This window comes from Carcharhinus amblyrhynchos, unplaced genomic scaffold, assembly GCF_965287045.1.
Source record: "Carcharhinus amblyrhynchos unplaced genomic scaffold, sCarAmb.v2.hapA scaffold_866, whole genome shotgun sequence".
Taxonomy (NCBI): Eukaryota; Metazoa; Chordata; class Chondrichthyes; order Carcharhiniformes; family Carcharhinidae; genus Carcharhinus; species Carcharhinus amblyrhynchos.
This window is the reverse complement of record NW_027650606.1, coordinates 24,870-47,949: the sequence shown is the minus strand read 5'-3', so window position 1 is coordinate 47,949 and position 23,080 is coordinate 24,870. Positions and strand designations below refer to the sequence as shown.

Here is a 23,080-nt window from a genome sequence, read left to right as displayed (position 1 = left end):
AAACAATCAAACACCTCATTAGACGGGTTATTGGCCTGCGATTGGAGGGCACTAAATATCAATGGCAGCAAACATCAGAGAACTGTGCGATCGAGGGTCAGTGAGAGTGAGGGTCACTGGGATTGAGGGTCAGTGTGAGTGAGGGTCACTGGGATTGAGGGTCAGTGTGAGTGAGGGTCACAGGATCGAGGGACAGTGTGAGTGAGGGTCACAGGATCGAGGGTCAGTGTGAGTGAGGGTCACAGGATCGAGGGTCACAAGATCGAGGGTCAGTGTGAGTGAGGGTCACAGGATCGAGGGTCACAGGATCGAGGGTCAGTGTGAGTGAGGGTCACAGGATCGAGGGTCACAGGATCGAGGGTCAGTGTGAATGAGGGTCACTAGGATTGAGGGTCAGTGTGTGAGGGTCACTGGGATTGAGGGTCAAAGGATTGAGGGTCAGTGAGTGAGGGTCACTGGGATTGAGGGTCAAAGGATTGAGGGTCAGTGAGTGAGGGTCACTGGGATTGAGGGTCACAGGATCGAGGGTCACAGGATCGAGGGTCAGTGTGAGTGAGGGTCACTGGGATTGAGGGTCACAGGATCGAGGGTCACAGGATTGAGGGTCAGTGAGTGAGGGTCACTGGGATTGAGGGTCACAGGATCGAGGGTCACAAGATCGAGGGTCAGTGTGAGTGAGGGTCACTGGGATTGAGGGTCACAGGATCAAGGGTCACAGGATCGAGGGTCAGTGTGAATGAGGGTCACTAGGATTGAGGGTCACAGGATCGAGGGTCAGTGTGAGTGAGGGTCACTGGGATTGAGGGTCACAGGATCGAGGGTCAGTGTGAGTGAGGGTCACTAGGATTGAGGGTCACAGGATCGAGGGTCAGTGTGAGTGAGGGTCACTGGGATTGAGGGTCACTGGGATTGAGGGTCACAGGATCGAGGGTCAGTGTGAGCAAGGGTCACTAGGATTGAGGGTCACAAGATCGAGGGTCAGTGTGAGTGAGGGTCACTAGGATTGAGGGTCACAAGATCGAGGGTCAGTGTGAGTGAGGGTCACTGAGATCGAGGGTCACAGGATTGAGGGTCAGTGTGAGTGAGGGTCACTGGGATTGAGGGTCAGCAGGATTGAGGGTCAGTGTGAGTGAGGGTCACTGAGATCGAGGGTCACAGGATCGAGGGTCAGTGTGTGAGGGTCACTGGGATTGAGGGTCACAGGATCGAGGGTCAGTGTGAGTGAGGGTCACTGGGATTGAGGGTCACAGGATCGAGGGTCAGTGTGAGTGAGGGTCACTGGGATTGAGGGTCAGTGAGATCGAGGAGCCATGGGATTGAGTCTCATATATTTCAGTAGATATATGGACAGTAAGTATGGTGGCACAGTGGTTCTCACTGCTGCCTCAGAGGGTCAATGACCCGGGTTCAATCCCAGCCTCGTGTGACTGTGTGGAGTTTGTACGTTCTCCCCATGTCTGCATGGGTTTCCTCTGGGTGCTCCAGTTTCCTCCTACACCACAAAGATGTGCAGGTTAGGGGGTAGGAATGGGTAAGAGTTAGGGCAGATTTGGTGGGCTGAATGGCTGCCTTCTGCACTGAAATGATTCTATTCTATGGAACAGGCCATTCAGCCCAGCCAATCCATACTGGAGCTGATGTTGCACGAGAGCCGCTTCTCATCTACACTCATCACCGTAACCTTCTGTTCCCTCATCTCCTTGTCCAGTTCCTCCTTAAATGAATCTACTCTATTCACTCCAGGCACAGTCAGACAGTAAGTTCCACATTCTCACCACTGTTTGGATGAAGAAGTTTCTTCTGGAATTCCCATTGGATTTCTTGGTGGCTCATATATTGATGGTCTCCAGTTATGTTTCTCCCCAGAAGAGGAAACATTTTCTCCGTATCCACCCGATCAAAACCTTTCATCATTTTAAAGACCTGTTTTAATCTTCTTTATTCAAGGAGAAGGTGGCCCAGCGTGCCGATGCCACACTTCCCTGGTATCATGCTGCCAAATCCTCTCTGCTTCTTTTCCAGACTGGAAATGCACAGTGCTCCGAGTGTGCATTAATCTCTGTTCCATACAGGTTTAAACTAACATCCACACTTTTCAATTCCATCCCTCTGGACATAAAGCCTGGTGCTTGCTTTGTTTGATGGGGACAGTGTAGAGGGAGCTTTACTCTGTATCTAACCCCGTGCTGTACCTGTCCTGGGAGTGTTTGATGGGGGGACAGTGTAGAGGGAGCTTTACTCTATATATAACCCCGTGCTGTACCTGTCCTGGGAGTGTTTGATGGGGGGACAGTGTAGAGGGAGCTTTACTCTATATATAACCCCGTGCTGTACCTGTCCTGGGAGTGTTTGATGGGGGGACAGTGTAGAGGGAGCTTTACTCTATATATAACCCCGTGCTGTACCTGTCCTGGGAGTGTTTGATGGGGGGACAGTGTAGAGGGAGCTTTACTCTGTATCTAACCCCGTGCTGTACCTGTCCTGGGAGTGTTTGATGGGGACAGTGTAGAGGGAGCTTTACTCTGTATCTAACCCCGTGTTGTCCCTGTCCTGAGAGTGTTTGATGGGGACAGTGTAGAGGGAGCTTTACTCTATATATAACCCCGTGCTGTACCTGTCCTGAGAGTGTTTGATGGGGACAGTGTAGAGGGAGCTTTACTCTGTATCTAACCCCGTGTTGTCCCTGTCCTGAGAGTGTTTGATGGGGACAGTGTAGAGGGAGCTTTACTCTATATATAACCCCGTGCTGTACCTGTCCTGGGAGTGTTTGATGGGGACAGTGTAGAGGGAGCTTTACTCTGTATCTAACCCCGTGCTGTCCCTGTCCTGAGAGTGTTTGATGGGGACAGTGTAGAGGGAGCTTTACTCTATATATAACCCCGTGCTGTACCTGTCCTGGGAGTGTTTGATGGGGACAGTGTAGAGGGAGCTTTACTCTGTATCTAACCCCGTGCTGTCCCTGTCCTGAGAGTGTTTGATGGGGACAGTGTAGAGGGAGTTTTACTCTATATATAACCCCGTGCTGTACCTGTCCTGGGAGTGTTTGATGGGGACAGTGTAGAGGGAGCTTTACTCTGTATCTAACCCCGTGCTGTCCCTGTCCTGAGAGTGTTTGATGGGGACAGTGTAGAGGGAGCTTTACTCTATATCTAACCCCGTGCTGTCCCTGTCCTGAGAGTGTTTGATGGGGACAGTGTAGAGGGAGCTTTACTCTATATCTAACCCCGTGCTGTCCCTGTCCTGAGAGTGTTTGATGGGGACAGTGTAGAGGGAGCTTTACTCTATATCTAACCCCGTGCTGTCCCTGTCCTGAGAGTGTTTGATGGGGACAGTGTAGAGGGAGCTTTACTCTATATCTAACCCTGTGCTGTACCTGTCCTGGGAGTGTTTGATGGGGGACAGTGTAGAGGGAGCTTTACTCTGTATCTAACCCCGTGCTGTACCTGTCTTGTGAGTTCTTGATGGGGCACAGGGTAGAGGGAACTCACTCTGTGTCTAACACCCAGCTGTATCCATCCTGGGAGACCATATTCCCATAACTCCACATATCCAACTTGCCAGTCAGGGGCCAATCAACCTAACCTGTACATCTTTGGAGTGTGGGAGAAAATTGGAGTACCCGGAGGAAACCCACACAGACATGGGGAGAACGTTCAAACTCCATACAGACAGTCATCCAAAGCCCAAATTGAACCCAGGTCCCTGGTGCTGTGACGCAGCAGTGCTAACCACTGTGCCACCCCTAACCCTGTGCTGCACCTCTTCTGAAGTGTTTGACGGGGACAGTGTAGAGGGAGCTTTACTCTGTATCTAACCCCGTGCTGTACCTGTCCTGGGAGTATTTGATGGGGGACAGTGTAGAGGGAGCTTTACTCTGTATCTAACCCCGTGCTGTCCCTGTCCTGGGAGTGTTTGATGGGGACAGTGTAGAGGGAGCTTTACTCTGTATCTAACCCCATGCTGTACCTGTCCTGGGAGTGTTTGATGGGGGACAGTGTAGAGGGAGCTTTACTCTGTATCTAACCCCGTGCTGTACCTGTCCTGGGGGTATTTGATGGGGGACAGTGTAGAGGGAGCTTTACTCTGTATCTAACCCCGTGCTGTACCTGTCCTGGGAGTGTTTGATGGGGGACAGTGTAGAGGGAGATTTACTCTGTAACTAACCCCGTGCTAAACCTGTCCAAGGAGTGTTTAACAAACGCTGTGGACACTATAAAGAGTAGTAACCTTTCCTACTCCATTATGAGTGATGGGATTTTGTCCAGCCAGTCCCTGACTCGTTCTGGAACTGACACATTCCTGGGCTAGGAGATGCTGCTAATGTCACAGTCCTTGTGGCCATCTTACTCACTGAGGTATAGGGTAGGGTCTTTGACCTTACAATAATTAATAAAGAAATTGACAATCACCTCACTGTTACTGCCCCGGGGATGTATCTCTCTTGTAGCTTCTTACACCCTTTACATCTTCAGGCAACTCCTGTAGGGTTAGCCATTGGACAAAAGGACCGTATCGCTGTGTGAAACTTACTGGAACTGAACCAATCCTGGGGCAGCCTGTGATTAGCGTCCCCTCTCTCTGATTTGTGCGCCGTGTCCTTCAGCTCCTCAAAGTTCATGATGAACATGGCGACAGCCCCCTCTTCATTCTTCACCGGGACAACATCCACTAGGCAAGGCAAGGAGGAGCCTGAAAAACACAGCAGTACAATCTCAGAGTCCGCGATAACTCCCAGCCTCAGCTACCATCTCCCCCACCCAGCCCACAGCCCCTCCCCACATTCTAACTACAAACCCAAATTCCTACAGTTCCCCCCTCTGCTGTCTGCATTCAGCTCTCATGCCTCCAGTGATGCCACACGCAGTCGACCTGCCAGAGGTGCTGCCTGAACTGGAGAGGGGTGGGATGTATCTGGTAATGGCAAGGGTTCCATTGTGCATGAGCTAAGGCCTTGAGTCCCGTGTCTTGATTGAACTCACCATGGGGGATCCTTATTTGTCCTGACTCTGAGTTCGGGCTGTAGTTACACAGATACAGACTGGGTAGTGCAGTGTGTGGCAGCTCTGCTGCTTCTGATTAGAACATAGAACATAGAACACTACAGCACAAACAGGCCCTTCAGCCCACAAGGTACGCCGATCACATCAATACCTACCAATCCATAGACCTATCTATAACCCCCAATCCCATTAAATCCCATATACTCATCCAGAAGTCTTTTAAAAGACCCCAGCGAGTTTGCCTCCACCACCACTGATGGCAGCCGATTCCACTCACTCACCACCCTCTGAGTGAAAAACTTACCCCTGACATCTCCTCTGTACCTGCTCCCCAGCACCTTAAACCTGTGTCCTCTCATAGCGACCATTTCAGCCCTGGGAAATAGCCTCTGAGAATCCACCCTATCTATTCCTCTCAACATTTTATAAACCTCTATCAGGTCGCCTCTCAACCTTCGTCTCTCCAGGGAGAAGAGTCCTAGCTCCCTCAACCTATTTTCATAAGGCATGCCTCCCAATCCAGGCAACATCTTTGTAAATCTCCTCTGCACCCTTTCAATAGCTTCTACGTCCTTCCTGTAGTGAGGCGACCAGAACTGTGCACAGTACTCCAAGTGGGGCCTGACAAGGGTCTTATAAAGTTGCAGCATTACCTCCTGACTCCTGAACTCAATCCCTCGATTAATGAAGGCCAGTACACCATACGCCTTCTTGACCACATCCTCCACCTGCGAGGCTGATTTAAGAGTCCTGTGGACCCGGACCCCAAGATCCTTCTGCTCTTCAACACTGCTAAGACTCCTGCCCTTGATAGTGTACTCGTTCATCCCATTGGTCCGAGCCTGAACTCGATCCATTCAAACGCAGCATTGGGGGAGGTCATTCCATTCATTGTACTGTGTCTTCAATTAGTCCCCTTCTCCCCGTCATTTCCTTAGCCTCGTGCCCCCAGTACAGGCTTCAGTTACCTTCCATTATCTATTGCCTGACTCCCCTGAATTCTTGATGCAAAACCTCAACCCTCTTTCTATCTATGTTATTGGTACCAACACTTGCGGAAGGATATATTGGCCTTGGAGGGAGTGGAGAGGAGGTTCACCAGGCTGATACCGGAGACGAGGGGGTTAGCCTATGAGGAGAGATTGAATAGACTGGGTCTGTACTCGTTGGAGTTTAGAAGGCTGAGGGGGGATCTTATAGAGACGTATAAGATAATGAAGGGGATGGACAGGGTAGAGGTAGAGAGATTCTTCCCGCTTAGAAAGGACAGCAGGACTAGAGGGCACAGCCTCAAGATAAGGTGGGGGGGCAGTTTAGATCAGAGTTGAGGAGGAACTTCTTCACTCAAAGGGTGGTGAATCTCTGGAATTCTCTGCCCATTGAAGTGGTGGAGGCTACCTTGTTGAATATATTTAAGTCACATGTAGATAGGTTTCTGATAGACAGGGGGATTAAGGGTTATGGGGAGAAAGCGGGAAAATGGAACTGATCCACTTCAGATCAGCCATGATCTTATTGAATGGCGGGGCAGGCTCGAAGGGCTAGATGGCCTACTCCTGCTCCTATTTCTTATGTTCTTATATACTGTGACCTCTGCCTCATCATACTCCTTCTGGGGAGTATGACAGGCGACACGGTAGCACAGTGGTTAGCACGGCTGCTTCACAGCTCCAGGGACCTGGGTTCGATTCCCGGCTCGGGTCACTGTCTGTGTGGAGTCTGCACATTCTCCCCGTGTCGGCGTGGGTTTCCTCCGGGTACTCCAGTTTCCTCCCACAGTCCAAAGATGTGCGGGTTAGGTTGATTGGCCATGCTAAGAAATTGCCCCTTAGTGTCCAGGGATGTGTAGGTTAGAGGGATTAGTGGGTATAATATCTAGGGATATGGGGGTAGGGCCTGGGTGGGATTGTGTTCGGTGCAGACTCAATGGGCCGAAGGGCCTCTTTGGGCACTGTAGGGTTCTATGTTCCCTTCAGCATACCCTGCAGCCATTCAGTGACATCCTGACGTTGGTACCAGGGAGGGAACACACTGTCCTAGAGTTATGTTGATGGCCACGGTAGTGCCTATCTGTACCCCTGACTACAGAATCCCCTATTACCCTGCCTCTCTTCTCCCCCACTTCCTGTAGAGGCTGCTTGTAGTGCCAGATGCTTGACTCTGTTGGCACGCTCTGGAGGAACCTGCGCCCTCTAAGATGGAATACTGATTTGTTTAAAGAGGGAATTCCGGAGCTTGGGGCCCAGGCTGCTGAAAGTGTGGCCGGAAATGGCAGAGTGATTAAAATTGGGAATGCACAAGAGACCAGGATTGGGGGAGTGCGGATATGGCAGAGGATTGTTAGAATGGAGGAGGTCACAGAGAGAGAGGGAGAGGGATGGAGTGGAGGGGGGGGGAGCAAGGTGATAGAGGGAGTTGAATGGAGGTGTTACTGGATGGGGGACCAACGTAGGTCAGCAAGGGATGAAAGGGACTCGCGGAGAGTTAGGAAACACAACGTCCAGCTTCCAGGGCAGATTGTGGGAGGAACACAGTGCAGTCTGGTGCTGGTGGCAGGGAGAGAGCGAGGGGGGGGGGCGACTCCCTTCACTACGATATATTACAAGCTCAATGAACCATTCCTGGGTATTGGCTCCTCTGTAGTCACAGTGACCTCAACTGTAACTCTCCTGAATGGACAGGTCTGGCTACACTGAAAACCAAATTCTCCACTTGAGGGCAGCCTAACTCCATGGCCAAGGATTTTCCTGGGAATCTCTGATGGATTAAACACTGCCGGACAAGGAAATGAAAATAAAATGTATTTCTCTCTCCTTTTAGCTGCTTGTTGAACTGTCATGCTTGAATTATCTCTCCATACTTTTGTTTAAGTTCTTCCCTCCCATCATCTCTCTTGTTCTTTCATAATCCCTCTCTCCTCCGCCCTTCTCTCTCTCACACACACACTAGCCAGCCAGCGACGCCCATGTCCCACGAATGAATAAATAAAAATTGCCGAGAGAGAGAGAGAGAGAGAGACAGAGCAGGCCGGAGATGGAGTATACAGTTATCAATAAATGACAAAGAGAGGCATTGAGATGTCAGAGAGACAGAGTGAGGGGGGCTTTGATGTAGACATGACAGATGAGGAAATGAGGCTGGGAGAAAAAGGCAGAGGAGGAGAGAAGAGAAAATATAGGCAGAGCAAGTTAGAGGGGGAGAAAGGATTGGAGAGAAAGAAGAAGAGGGAGGGGAGAGAGAGACAGAAGGTCAAAGGTACAGAAAAGAGGGAGAGGGAGATGGATGGATAGAAAAACGGATGACAAGACAGTGTGCAGGTGAGGAAGGGACACCCCCCCCCGCCCCACACTCAGAACAGTGCTATTTATTGAGCCCCCATCACTCCTGTTTAACTGGTGTGTGTGATACTCAGCAAAGGGCTGTGCGGACAGAGGGCAGCAGGGTCTGAGGAGAGCGTAACGCTCCAGAACCAAAGTCACCGATAGCTCACAAAGCCTCCCTTTGATCGATGGTGTCTGCCTGAGGAAATAAAGACGGATTTATCATGCGCGACAAACTGGGTCGAGTCATTGATCCTGAAATTATCCGGTGAATTCTAAAGTGAGAAACCTTCTCTCAGGGTTGCTGAGGACATTCTCAACGCTCAGAGATGGTTCACGGAGCTGAGAATCTGACAAACATCTGACTCGGGTCGAAAACTGACAGCTTACTGCCAATAGAGACTGCCTGATCAGCAGAGTGAGCTGATATTTCCCAAATGTCATCGGCATGAAAGGCACTGAGACTGACAAACAGAATGAGTAATTCCTGTGGAACAAATAAAAGAAATAAAAGAGACTGTATTTCTAGAGGGAACAGGCTGTTTTGGAACATTGCAATATCATTCCTTTACTCTGCCTGAATAGAAGCAATCTCAGTTAAAATTCTCTGAAAGACAGCACTTTCCACAGTGCGGCACTCCCTCGGTATTATCCCCCTGACAGTGCGGCACTCCCTCAGTACTGACCCTCTGACAGTGCGGCACTCTCTCAGCACTGACTCTCTGACGGTGCGGCACTCCCTCAGTACTGACCCTCTGACAGTGCGGCACTCCCTCAGTACTGACCCTCTGACAGTGCGGCACTCTCTCAGCACTGACTCTCTGACGGTGCGGCACTCCCTCAGTACTGACCCTCTGACAGTGCGGCACTCCCTCAGTACTGACCCTCCGACAGTGCAGCACTCCCTCAGTACTGACCCTCTGACAGTGCAGCACTCCCTCGGCACTGACCCCTTGACAGTGTGGCACCCCCTCAGCACTGACCCTCTGACAGTGCGGCACTCCCTCAGTATTGACCCCCTGACAGTGTGGCACTCCCTCAGCACTGACCCTCTGACAGTGCGGCATTCCCTCAGCACTGACCCTCTGACAGTGCAGCACTCCCTCAGTATTGACCCCCTGACAGTGTGGCACTCCCTCAGCACTGACCCTCTGACAGTGCGGCATTCCCTCAGCACTGACCCTCTGACAGTGCGGCACTCCCTCAGCACTGACCCTCTGACAGTGCGGCACTCCCTCAGCACTGACCCTCTGACAGTGCGGCACTCTCTCAGCACTGACCCTCTGACAGTGCGGCACTCCCTCAGCACTGACCCTCTGACAGTGCGGCACTCCCTCAGCACTGAACCTCTGACAGTGCGGCACTCCCTCAGTACTGACCCCCTGACAGTGCTGCACTCCCTCAGCACTGACCCTCTGACAGTGCGGCACTCCCTCAGTACTGACCCCCTGACAATGCGGCACACCGTCAGTACTGACCCTCTGACAGTGCGGCACTCCCTCAGTACTGACCCTCTGACAGTGCGGCACTCCCTCAGTACTGGCCTTCTGACAGTGCGGCACTCCCTCAGTACTGACCCTCTGACAGTGCGGCACTCTCTCAGTACTGACCCTCTGTACTGACCCTCTGACAGTGCGGCACTCCCTCAGTACTGACCCTCTGACAGTGCGGCACTCCCTCAGCGCTGACCCTCTTGACAGTGTGGCACTCCCTCAGTACTGACCCTCTGACAGTGCGGCACTCCCTCAGCACTGACCCATGATGGTGCGGCACTCCCTCAGTACTGACCCTCTGACAGTGCGGCACTACCACAGCACTGACCCTCTGACAGTGCGGCACTCCCTCAGTAATTACTCACCGACTCTGAAGTTTAGAAGAGGGCTGACTTGAGACTCTATACTGTGGGATCCTCTGCACGGCTTGCTTTAGTTAAAAGGCTTCATTTTAGAGTATTTCTGCCTTTGTAACTAAGCCTTAAAGCTAACTTTACCACATTTTAGACTCAGCTGGGAATTCTGGGATGAAATTGGCTACATTCTTTGAAAGTACAACGCAAGCAAAGTTTTGCATAAACGAGTTTTTCACGATCAGACAGCTGCGAACTGTTTTTGAAAGTTTGGGACACGGTCTGTAATTTCATAACACACAGATAATCAAAAAGTTATAATGCCCTGTACAGCTATCTGTTGTTCAGTTAATCCTGCAAGGTTTTGAATTCAAGTCTGTACCCCTTTCTCTCGGTCCAGTAAATCAGTCTCTTCCATTCCTGTTATATCACGTTAATCAATAAACAAAGTTCTACTTTGGACCAGTTGTTCTTGCGTCCATTCTGAGAACAGTTTTAGCGTTACGAACAGGATAGTGAAAGGCCTTTTAGACTGAATCCAGGACGTTGAACCTCTACGTCACGACCCAGAAGGAACGTCTCCTAATCTAAAGTTCTCAGTCGGTTGTCCAAGTTGTTCTCTCCTTAAGAAGCCAGCACACACTGGTACATACAGCTTGATACCCCCAAGAGATCTCGTTTTGGCAGCATCTGTGATAAGTGACTCCGACCCCCCTGATAGAAAGCCTAAAGCTTGACACCCATTAACCCCTTCATCACCATGACAGAAGCCCAAAGTCAAACCAAAACTCCTTCACAGAATTAGTTACCAAGCAGAGTAAAAGGAGGGCAGGCTCCACATAATGTGCCACAGGATGAAATCCTGCAGCAGCTAAGAGAATATATAGAACAGCAAACTGACTTGCCCAAAACCTGTACTGAGATTGAACAAATGTATGGCATCTCCAAAGGACAGTAGTCCTTGGATGAGATAAAGAGGGTCTGGACTCTGTGGGTGGCACGGTAGCACAGTGGGTTAGCACTGCTGCCTCACATCTCCAGGGTCCTGGGTTCGATTCCCAGCTTGGGTCACTGTCTGTGTGGAGTTTGCACATTCTTCTCGTGTGTGCGTGGGTTTCCTCCGGGTGCTCCGGTTTCTTCCCACAGGCCAAAGATGTGCGGGTTAGGTTGATTGGCCATGCTAAAATTGACACTTAGTGTCCTGAGATGCGTAGGTTAGAGGGATTAGCGGGTAAATGTATAGGGATATGGGGACAGGACTTGGATGGGATTGTGGCCTCCTTTTGCACTGTAGGGTTTCTGTGAGTGGATGAAAGCTCTAACCAATGCAAAGAACCAAGCAGTATACCAACAGTTGAAAAATAAAAAGCAGGAATTAAAAAAAATTACAAGCGGAATTTAAGGGATTTAAGAGCGAAAACAAAACCCTTAAAGCCAAGAACCGAGATTTAAAGAACCCACCTTGTAAAGAACCAACCCTGTCTAAAGGAGCATGTCTGGGGTGCAGGCCAGGCAACCCTAGCATGCAACAGATGGGGAAGGAACAGAGAGACCGGCTTAGAAGCAAACACAGGGTCCTCTAGTGACTCCAGCGAGGACAGAGACACTGCAGAAGGGACTGGCAGCGTTCAAGAAACGGGTCAAGTTCAAGACTGAGACAATTACGGCAGATGGTAAAACCATTAGTGAAGGCCGGTATGCCTACCCACCAACTACACCAGGAGGCAGACCCAGAGAAAACTGATAAGTGGTCTAAAGAGCTACCACAGCCTAAGAAAGGGGACATGGACACATGGGATCTATTCAATCGCCTCAAAGCTATCTACCAACTCTACTCATGGGACGGAGTTCAGATTATAGCCATAATGATGCCCGGATGGGTGGCAAAGAGACTACAACCCGCACAAAAGGTGCCAGCAATTTTGGACCCACGAAAGCTGCACTCGTCACTGGCCTAAAGTCAGAATTGGCAAAGATGGTGAAGTTACACTTGTCAGAATGGGACAAAGTCGGAACAACATTCGCAATGTCAGCGGAGTGGTGTAACTAACTAGATCAGGACGTGGGAGTCCGCGCCCTGCGAGCAGTCGGGAGACCCAAGGACAGGCCCAGCCAAGAGAGGTTACTGGCCACTATTGTGAAAAAGATCACCTGGGCACAGACATGCCAAGCAGAGCAACAAGATGTGTTGCTAGCCACGAGAAGGGCCTGCCCTCGCCCTCACAGACCCCCTTCTTGTGTTAGTGAAACAGAGAGGAGATGGGTGATATGTGACAATGAGGGTGGGTGATCGAGACATAGGCTGCCTCCTGGAGCAGAATGAACCTGACCACCACTGCAATACAAAAGACATTTCTCCATGGGTGACTGATGGTTAACAGCAAAAGGGGCAAGTGGAGGGAATATAAAAGTCCAGCGGACTAAACCCACTAGAATTCACCTCGGCCCTCATGAAGTGACCATTTGAATCTGGGTGGGACTGGTACTCATGATGTGGGTATGCCGGCGTTGGACTGGCGTAAACACAGTAAAAAGTCTGACAACACCAGGTTTTAGTCCAACCTAAGCTTGTGAGTATACTATCAAATAAATAGGTTGGACTAAAACCTGGTGTTGTCAGACTTTTTACTGGGACTGGTACAACAGGCCTTACTTGGAGCAGACGTTCTGATTCCGCTAAACTCTTCTTTGGACTTTAAAGAGGGTGAGGTGATGTGGTCTATCAATCCTTTGAAATAGGGAGACTGGGCAAACCACCTGACATGGGCCCGAGATAAGAATGATTGCAGCCTACTCCAGATGGAGCCAGCCTCGTTCACCAGAACCCCTGTACTAGACAGTATTCTATCAGCCCAACATTTATCTCCGGCACCCTACCAGTTACCCAACAACTGGAGAAACAAAAAGTTTATTTATTAGTCACAAGTAAGGCTTACATTAACACTGCAATGAAGTTACTGTGAAATTCCCCTCAAATTCAAGGCGTGCTAGTCAAGACACATAGCTCGTCTAACAGCCCTGCGTGGCCAGTAAAAAAATCAAATGGAACTTGGCGTTTGACCATCGACTACAGAAAGGTCAATCAGTATATTGATCAAAAGGCTCTTCTAGTTGTGGAACCTTCCCAGAAGCTAAGTACTTCTCAGTCATTGACATGGCTAATGGATTTTGCTCAGTGCTGCTGGTACCTTAGGTCCAACCATGGTTTGCCTTTACGATCCAGCACCTGGATGTGGCTACCATAAGGGTTTCACAATAGCCCTGTGGTATTTCACATGGCCTTACAAAGCCACTTGTGAGAGCTGCCTACTCTGGCCTTCACGGTTATCCAATACCCGTGGATCATATCTTGTTAACCTCCGACACGAGAACAGCACTTTTATAGAACTTACGCCAGAGAACCCATTTCACAGGAGCTATCTGTAAGGAGTTCTGTAGACTGTTAAACGTCACCTGGGACTTACATTGTCCTCATCACCCATTCGGACAAGTGGAGCGAATGAACTGAAAGATCGGCTTGCTAAATATCGCCAAGAAGGGACACCATGGCCCCAGGCATTCCCAATAGGCCTGCGCCGTATCAGAGAAACCCCAATAGGACCACGGGTCTGAGTCCATTTGACGTAATAACTGAAAGACCAATACAGTTGCCTGGAATCATTGGTTTGTGAAAAGCTGATTGCCACTTGATAAGCGACACTTTGTTAGACTATTGGAAAAACCTGTCAGATGTTCTGAGTTTTGTTTCCCAGCAGAGGTGTCAGGAATCTGGATCCACCTGAAGAGGGAACAAGAGTCGAGCAGCAGTGAAAGGGGAAGAGGATCTGGATACACGCATCATGGAGAGAGCGCCCAGTGGCTCCACCTAAAGGGTATTTATCTGTTTAAATATATAACTGCATTTTAACATGTTCAAACTCAGTATTATATTGTTTCGTATGTTGGGCATTTATCTATTCCCAGGCGGCCAGTCCCTTGCAACTGAGGAACCAAAACAAGTGACCAAAGAGTTACAGGGGAACACCTTGATGTATGTGGCCTGTTCCTGCTCCTCTCCTCCCTTTCTATTATGTCATATTAATCAATAAACAAAGTTCTACTTTGGACTAGCTGTGCCTGAGTCTATTCTGAGAAGAGAACAGACCCTACAGCGCTGAGGGAGTGCTGCACTGTCAGAGGGTCAGTACTGAGGGAGTGCCGCACTGCTTGAAGGTCAGTGCTAAGGGAGCACAGCACTGTCGGAGGGCCAGTACTGGGGGAGCGCCGCAATGTCAGAGAGTCAGTGCTGAGAGAGTGCCGCACTGTCAGAGGGTCAGCGCTGAGGGAGTGCCGCACTGTCAGAGGGTCAGTACTGAGGGAGTGCCGCACTGCTTGAAGGTCAGTGCTGAGGGAGTGCCGCACCATCAGAGGGTCAGTGCTGAGGGAGTGCCACACTGTCAGAGGGTCAGTGCTGAGGGAGTGCCGCACTGTCAGAGGGTCAGTGCTGAGGGAGTGCCGCACTGTCAGAGGGTCAGTGCTGAGGGAGTGCTGCACTGTCAGAGGGTCAGCGCTGAGGGAGTGCCGCACTGTCAGAGGGTCAGTACTGAGGGAGTGCCGCACTGCTTGAAGGTCAGTGCTGAGGGAGTGCCGCACCGTCAGAGAGTCAGTGCTGAGAGAGTGCCGCACTGTCAGAGGGTCAGTACTGAGGGAGTGCTGCACTGTCGGAGGGTCAGTACTGAGGGAGGACTGCATTTTCGACGTTGAATATGGCTAGTTAACCCCTTCATGAATGACACAATGCTCTCAGTGTGTGTCTGAGGATTAACTCTGTCCCTTTTTCACACAGTGCTATGGAATTTAAACGCAGCCAGCTACCTCCTGAACTCAAACACCAACAACAAATATTGCTGGAAAAAAATACATTTTCAAGCAAGACAACTGTTACATTGTTCCAGAAAGATCCAGTGACGGAAATGAAAATGCTTTTAAAAGCTGCTGTGTTACAGCTTACTTGTTCTAAGTCAATTCTTCAGGGACAGACAATAAATAAAATCCATCTGTAATTGTAACTCTCAGGAGTCGATCGCTCATCTGAAAACACATCTGCTCAGATTTGTGATAAGCTAGCAACGGGAGGAAGTTACATCTGACTGATTCCACCTAATTGCCTTCAGACCCACCAACCGTGCCAGCTGACACACACTGATGGACACTCTTACACTTGGTTAAAAAAACAGATTTTTCTTGCAGGACACAGAGAAACTCAATACTGAATGATATCTGTCAGGGAGCTTTACTCTGTATCTAACCCCGTGCTGTACCTGCCCTGGGAGTGTTTGATGGGGGACAGTGTAGAGGGAGCTTTACTCTGTATCTAACCCCGTGCTGTACCTGTCCTGGGAGTGTTTGATGGGGGACAGTGTAGAGGGAGCTTTACTCTGTATCTAACCCCGTGCTGTACCTGTCCTGGGAGTGTTTGATGGGGGACAGTGTAGAGGGAGCTTTACTCTGTATCTAACCCCGTGCTGTACCTGTCCTGGGAGTGTTTGATGGGGGACAGTGTAGAGGGAGCTTTACTCTGTATCTAACCCCGTGCTGTACCTGTCCTGGGAGTGTTTGATGGGGGACAGTGTAGAGGGAGCTTTACTCTGTATCTAACCCCGTGCTGTACCTGTCCTGGGAGTGTTTGATGGGGACAGTGTAGAGGGAGCTTTACTCTGTATCTAACCCCGTGCTGTACCTGTCCTGGGAGTGTTTGATGGGGACAGTGTAGAGGGAGCTTTACTCTGTATCTAACCCCGTGCTGTACCTGTCCTGGGAGTGTTTGATGGGGACAGTGTAGAGGGAGCTTTACTCTGTATCTAACCCCGTGCTGTACCTGTCCTGGGAGTGTTTGATGGGGGACAGTGTAGAGGGAGCTTTACTCTGTATCTAACCCCGTGCTGTACCTGTCCTGGGAGTGTTTGATGGGGGACAGTGTAGAGGGAGCTTTACTCTGTCTCTAACCCCGTGCTGTACCTGTCCTGGGAGATGGGGACAGTGAAGAAAGAGCTTTGCCCGGTATCTTACCCCATACTGTAACTATAGCTGATCCATTTCTCATTTCCCCAGCTTGTATCTAAGGCCCAGTTTTGGTTGTAAATTAGGCCTCAATCTGCCAACCAGTGTGATCCTCTTTCCACACTCTGCTCTCCCCAGATGGATTCGAACTTCTAGGCCAAGGCCTTGACAGTCACTTAGATTTGACCAAAATGATCTGATAGATAAAGAGCTGGTCACTCAGAATGTTGTCCAATGAAATGTCCAGTCAGTAAAGGCCCCTCCCCTCTGTGACATCAATGTGGCTGAGCCCCAATCCCAGAATTCTCGAGGTCTCAGTGCGCCAATTCTCCCAATCACCCTTTCCGCTACCCTGAGCTATGGGGGACAGGCTGGAAAGTGGTGTCAAGGCCGTAATTAGATCTGCTATGATCTTATTGAAAGGCAGAGCAGGCTCGAGTGGCCAATGGCCTATCCCCGCTCCTACTTCTTAGGTTCTTAGGTGCTCTGGCCGAATGAGATTGCCACGTGGCGGACTATCCCCCGGAACTGGGCAGAGACTGACTCAACTCATTTCCCACAGGATCTGACAGACTGAAAGCAGATCCCTCAACGGAACAAAGCAAGGTGGTTCACCAAGCTCCTTACTTTCACGGCTATCTAATTGGGGATTAGCGGCTCCAGTTTATACCAGGGCCTGTGATGTGAATCACACCACTTGTGATGTAAAATCTTTAGCTGAACAGTGAGTCATGATCTCTGCGGGCAGGTTCGCTGCAAACTTTCAATCAAATTACTGCAGCATTAGATCAGTTTGAGATGAATGCAGGGGGCCCTGTTTGTCATTAAAGGACATAGTTTTAATTGCCAGAGACACAGGGAGCCTTGAGGCATGGGAAGGGATTGGGAAAAAGATTTTTGGAAATTCGCAGGGCAGGAATAGAAATCTAAACAGGCTTTATTTCAAGGGTCTTGTTCAGACCCTGTCTGGAGAACCCGGTTACTATCAAGTAAACCTGATGGACTTTAACCTGGTGTTGAGAGACTTCTTACTGTGTTTGATGGGGGACAGTGCAGAGGGAGCTTTACTCTGTATCTAACCCTGTGCTGTACCTGTCCTGGGAGTGTTTGATGGGGGGACAGTGTAGAGGGAGCTTTACTCTGTATCTAACCCCATGCTGTACCTGTCCTGGGAGTGTTTGATGGGGGACAGTGTAGAGGAAGCTTTACTCTGTATCTAACCCTGTGCTGTACCTGTCCTGGGAGTGTTTGATGGGGACAGTGTAGAGGGACCTTTACTCTGTATCTAATCCCATACTGTACCTGTCCTGGGAGTGTTTGATGGGGGACAGTGTAGAGGGAGCTTTACTCTGAATCTAACCCCGTGCTGTACCTGTCCTGGGAGTGTTTGATGGGGACAGTGTAGAGGGAGATTTACTCTGTATCTAACCCCATGCTGTACCTGTCCTGGGAATGTTTGATGGGGGACAGTGTAGAGGGAGCTTTACTCTGTATCTAACCCCGTGCTGTACCTGTCCTGGGAGTGTTTGATTGGGGCAGTGTAGAGGGAGCTTTACTCTGTATCTAACCCTGCTCTGTACCTGTCCTGGGAGTGTTTGATTGGGGCAGTGTACCTCTGGAAGGGAACACTGACCTTGGAGGGGTGTGGTGCAGTCTCACAGACTGATACTGGGAGTTATGTTATGATGAGCACTTCACCTGCATTCTGCCAATATCTATTTTTAATTTATTTGCAGATTGAGTTTTTTAAAGTTTCTTTATTATTGTCACAAGTAGGCTTACAATAACACTGCAGTGAAGTTACTGTGAAAATCCCCTACTCATCACACTCTGACGCCTGTTCGGGTACTCTCTGGAATTCTCTGCCCATTGAAGTGGTGGAGGCTACTTTGTTGAATATATTTAAGTCACGGGTAGATAGATTTCTGACAGGGGAATTAAGGGTTATGGGGAGAAAGCGGGAAAGTGGAACTCATCCACTTCAGATCAGCCATGATCTTATTGAATGGCGGGGCAGGCTCAGGGGGCTAGATGGCCTACTCCTGCTCCTATTTCTTATGTTCTTATGTATACTAAGGGAAAATTTAACATGGCCAATGCACTTAATCAGCATGTCTTTCAGACTGTGGGAGGAAACCGGAGCACCCGGAGGAAACCCATGCTGACACGGGGAGACTGTCAAACTTCACACAGACAGTGACCCAAGGGGGAAACTGAACGCAGGTTCCTGGCAATGTGAGGCAGCAGTGCCAACCACTGTGCCACCGTGTCACCATACTGGATGTGGGTGTCACTGGCTAAACCAGCATTTATTGCCCAGCTCTAGTTACCCTTGAGAAGGCGGTGGTGAGCTGCCGTCTTGAACCGCTGCAGGCCCTGAGCTGTAGGTACACCCACAGTGCTGTTGGGGAAGAAGTTCCAGGATTTTGACCCAGTGACAGTGAAGGAACAGCCAAAATACTTGCAAGTCAGGATGGTGAGTGACTTGGAGGGGAATCTCATGTACCCATGTACCTGCTGCCCTCGTCCTTCCAGATGGTAACGGTCGTAGGTTTGAAAGGTGCTGCCAGAGGAACCTCAGTGAGTTCCTGCAGTGTAATTGTAGATGGTACACACTGCGGCTACTATTTAGCAATAGTGGAGGGATTGTGGAGGAAAAAGAAATCACAAATTGATGTTTCAGGCTTACGGACATTTTCCAGTTCCGGCAAAAGGTCACAGACCTGAAATTTTAATTCCAGGATCAGAGGGTGGAGGGTGGGCAGTTCCCTTCACCTGTCCCCTCTGAAGGAAAAGTACAGAGCTGCTCCAGTCTGCGCCAGCCTGTCTTGCAGCCATAGTGTGCCGTGGGTGGGCTACACAAGAACTGAGGCGGACATCCAGCCCTGACAGGGAGCTCCCTGCAGCGTCACAAGTGTATTAGTGTGCACTGCTGGGATTGCAAGAGGACGTGAAGAAGCAATGGATCCCTGGAAACTGATAGGCCGGGCATGGAGGGCAGGGAGGGTTTGGTCAGCGGGTAGTGCGTTTAAGGCTGCAGGTAAATAGAAGAACATGTCCTGGGAGTGTTTGATGGGGGACAGTGTAGAGGGAGCTTTACTCTGTATCTAACCCCGTGCTGTACCTGTCCTGGGAGTGTTTGATGGGGACAGTGTAGAGGGAGCTTTACTCTGTATCTAACCCCGTGCTGTACCTGTCCTGGGAGTGTTTGATGGGGGACAGTGTAGAGGGAGCTTTACTCTGTATCTAACCCTGTGCTGTACCTGTCCTGGGAGTGTTTGATGGAAACAGTGTAGAGGGAGCTTTACTCTGTATCTAGCCCTGTGCTGTATCAATCCTGGGAGTGTTTGATGGGGACTGTGTAGAGCGAGCTTTACTCTTTATCTAACCTCATGCGAGTGTTCTGGGTGTGTTTGATGGGGACAGTGCAGGGAGCCTTCCCTCTGCCTTTTCATAGAAATTCTAGGTTCCACAATCGTCTGCTGTTCCACGGGGCTAAATGCTGCTGTATTAGCTGTTGGTAATTCCTGATGCTGTAAAATTCCCAGTCACATTGTTCCCAAATCCATGCTGCGGTCACAGGAAGTAGGAAATTTGAATCTGCAGTGAACTGGGAGAAGGCTGGGGCAATGGAAGGGATGGCGGAGAGAGTGTGATCTCTTGTGGAGGTGGGGGAAGATTCTGAGGAGGGGAGGATCCTGGAGGAGTTCCATGACAAGGCGAAGCTTAGATGTATAATATTAACTTGAGAACTGTAACCTCCTCCAGCATATTTCTGTACTAACTGAAAGACACCTTTTCGCTTTGAAAATTTCAAAACACACAAATATATATTTATAGAAGCAAAATAATGCAGATTCTTGAGATCTGAAATAAAACAAAATCTAAAATTGCTATAAAGAGAGGCACTCTGTTGAAGTTTTCCATCTTGCACTCATCAGGACTGTTTGCAAGAAAACCTATTATAAAGGCAGCAATAATTCTGCTGTTTGAGATTTGATCTTCTTGTTGATTTGTCCACGTGTGAAAGACAAATAGCTTAGACAGCGCGTCTCCTTTTACAGGCATACTCCAGCAATGTACTACCAAACAACAAATTAAAATCAGAAATACTTCAGCTGGTAAGCTTTTAAGGAGGTTTTGTGGCACAGTGTGCAATGTCCCCATGTCTCAATTGAAAGCTCACTCCAGGTCACCTTTCATAGCACACTTCCTTGTCAAATCGCTCCTTCCAAAGTGTATCACTTCACACTTTCCAGGGTTAAATTCCATCTGCCACTTATCCGCCCATTTGAACATCTCGTCTATATCTTCCTGCAACCCAAAACACTCAACCTCATTGTTAACCACACAGCCAATCTTCGTGTCATTCGCAAACTTACCGATCCTACCCCCCACATTGTCATCTATGTCATTCATATAAATGATGAACAGTAGGGGGCCTCGCATGGATCCTTGTGGGACGTCACTGGTCACTGGTCTCCAGTCACTCAAGCATCTGTCTGTCACCACCCTCTGTCTCCGATCGCAAAGCCTATTATGAATCCACCTTATCAGATCATGTAAGGAAATTTGTACTCAATATGTAAGCATGTTAGTACTTAGAGAATTTGTACTGAATAATTGTACCTAAACTGGATATGAAATACGGAATCACGGATAGTATTAGAGTGTCTTCCTTGAAGTAGAATTAGGATGGGTAATCAAGTATAGCTGATTTGTAACCTAATATAATCAAGTGTAGCAAATGTGATCAAAGCAGGAGGCCCAGAGAAGCAGTATAGCAGTTACTTACTAGCAAATGCAACCAATAGTCCCTTGGGGGGACAATGGACACAACCCAGCTGTCCAGCTTGAGATTGACCGTAATAAAAAGGAAATAACAGCATGTTTTTCTTCACATTCGGCCTAAGTCAGCTAAACCACTATTAGTGTACAAGCAGAGTCGTAAAGATAAAAGCAAGGGATGTAACCACCATGGTTTCAAGAAGAAAAGAGAGGAAACAGGGAGTGACCAATCTCAAGCAAAACAGATAAAGGGTCAGTGGGTCGTAAAAGCGAGATAAGGATCTTGAGGTATGGAGCTGAAATGTGCTTAAAAAGACTGTAAGCCGATGGCTCGTTGGAGTGTTCCGGACCTCCCGGCTTTATTCTCTTGTACTGGAAAATAAAGTCTACTGCTTGGAGGATTACAACTCAGACTCTCTGTTTCAATCGGGTTAAATAAGTTGTCGTCTTGGGGAACCGCGACAATCACCCTATATCCCATGTGCATTAGCCTTCTTAATAAATCTCCCATGTGGGACTTTGTCAAAGGTTTTGCTGAAATCCATGTAAATTACATCAACCGCACTACCCTCATCCACACACTACTTACACGCTCAAAAAACGCAATCAAATTTGTTAGGCATGACCTCCTTCTGACAAAACCATGCTGACTATCCCTGACCAAATCTTACTTCTCTAAGTGAAAATAGATTCTCACCTTCAGAATCTTCTCCAGTAGTTTCCCAATCACAAACATGAGACTTACTGGTCTATAGTCTTGTCTCTACAACCTTTCTTAAATAGTGGGACCGCATTAGCTGTTCTCCAGTTATAGAATCATAGAGTCATCGAGGTGTACAGCATGGAAACAGGCTGTCCGCTCTAACTTCTCCATGCCACCCTTTTATTTAAAACGCCTAAGCTAATCCCAATTGCCCGCATTTGGCCCATATCCCTCTACATCCATCATACCCATGTAACTATCTAAATGCTTTTTAAAAGACAAAATTGTACCCAGCTCTACTACTACCTCTGGCAGCTTGTTCCAGACACTCACCACCCTCTGTGTGAAAAAACTGCCCCCCTGGACACTTTTGTACCTCTCCCCTCTCACCTTAAACCTATGCCCTCTAGTTTTAGACTCCCCTACCTTTGGGAAAAGATATTGACTATCTAGCTGATCTGTGCTCCTCATTATTTTATAGACCTCAATAAGATCACCCCTCAGCCTCCTATGATCCAGAGAAAAAAAGTCCCAGTCTATCCAGCCTCTCCTTATAACTCAATCCATCAAGTCCCGGTAGCATCCTAGTACATCTTTTCTGCACTCTGTCTAGTTTAATAATATCCTTTCTATAGTAGGGTGACCAGGATTGCACACAGTATATCCTTTCTATAGTAGGGTGACCAGGATTTCACACAGTATTCCAAGTGTGGCCTTGCCAATGTCTCGTACAACTTCAACAAGACATTCCAACTCCTGTTTTCAATGTTGTGACCAATGAAACCAAGCATGCTGAATGCCTTCTTCACCACTCTGTCCACCTGTGACTCCACTTTCAAGGAGCTATGAACATGTATCTCTAGATCTCTTTGTTCTGTAACTCTTCCCAACGCCCTACCAAAAACTGATTCAGTCCTGCCCTGGGCCTCTGGCACCTTCCTAGCCAGGGCGGAATTAAAAATTTGGGTAAGAGCCCCTGCAATTTCCTCCCTTGCTTCCCACAACAGTCTGGGACACAATTCATCCGGACCTGGAGATTTGTCCACTTTCAAGTCCATCAATACCTCCAATACCTTGTCACCCCCAATGACAATTTTCTCCAGAGCCTCACAGTCTCTCTCTCCCTATGTTCCATAACTACCTCCTCATTCTCATGGGTGAAAACTGATGTGAAATATTCATTTAATACCCTACAGCTGTACAGGGCATTGGTGAGGCCGCAGCTGGAGTACTGTGTGCAGTTTTGGGCGCCGCACCTGCGCAAGGATATTTTGGCCTTGGAGGGAGTGCAGAGGAGGTTTACTAGGCTGATACCGGAGTTGAGGGGGTTGAGCTATGAGGAGAGGCTGAATAAACTGGGCTTGTACTCGTTAGAGTTTAGAAG

At 49.1% G+C, this 23,080-nt stretch overlaps 1 protein-coding gene across 1 annotated transcript in view; it reads right to left on the bottom strand.

Annotated features, from left to right (window-relative positions):
- LOC145340240 (voltage-gated inwardly rectifying potassium channel KCNH6-like) overlaps positions 1–23,080 on the bottom strand; it is a gene marked incomplete at its 3' end in the record, with an annotated part of 43,291 nt that overhangs the window by 2,394 nt on the left and 17,817 nt on the right. Inside the window, exon 2 of the mRNA XM_080184686.1 lies at positions 4,531–4,689. Within this exon, the coding sequence (XP_080040812.1) occupies positions 4,531–4,689 (159 nt within the window). The remainder of the gene's footprint in view (positions 1–4,530; positions 4,690–23,080) is intronic.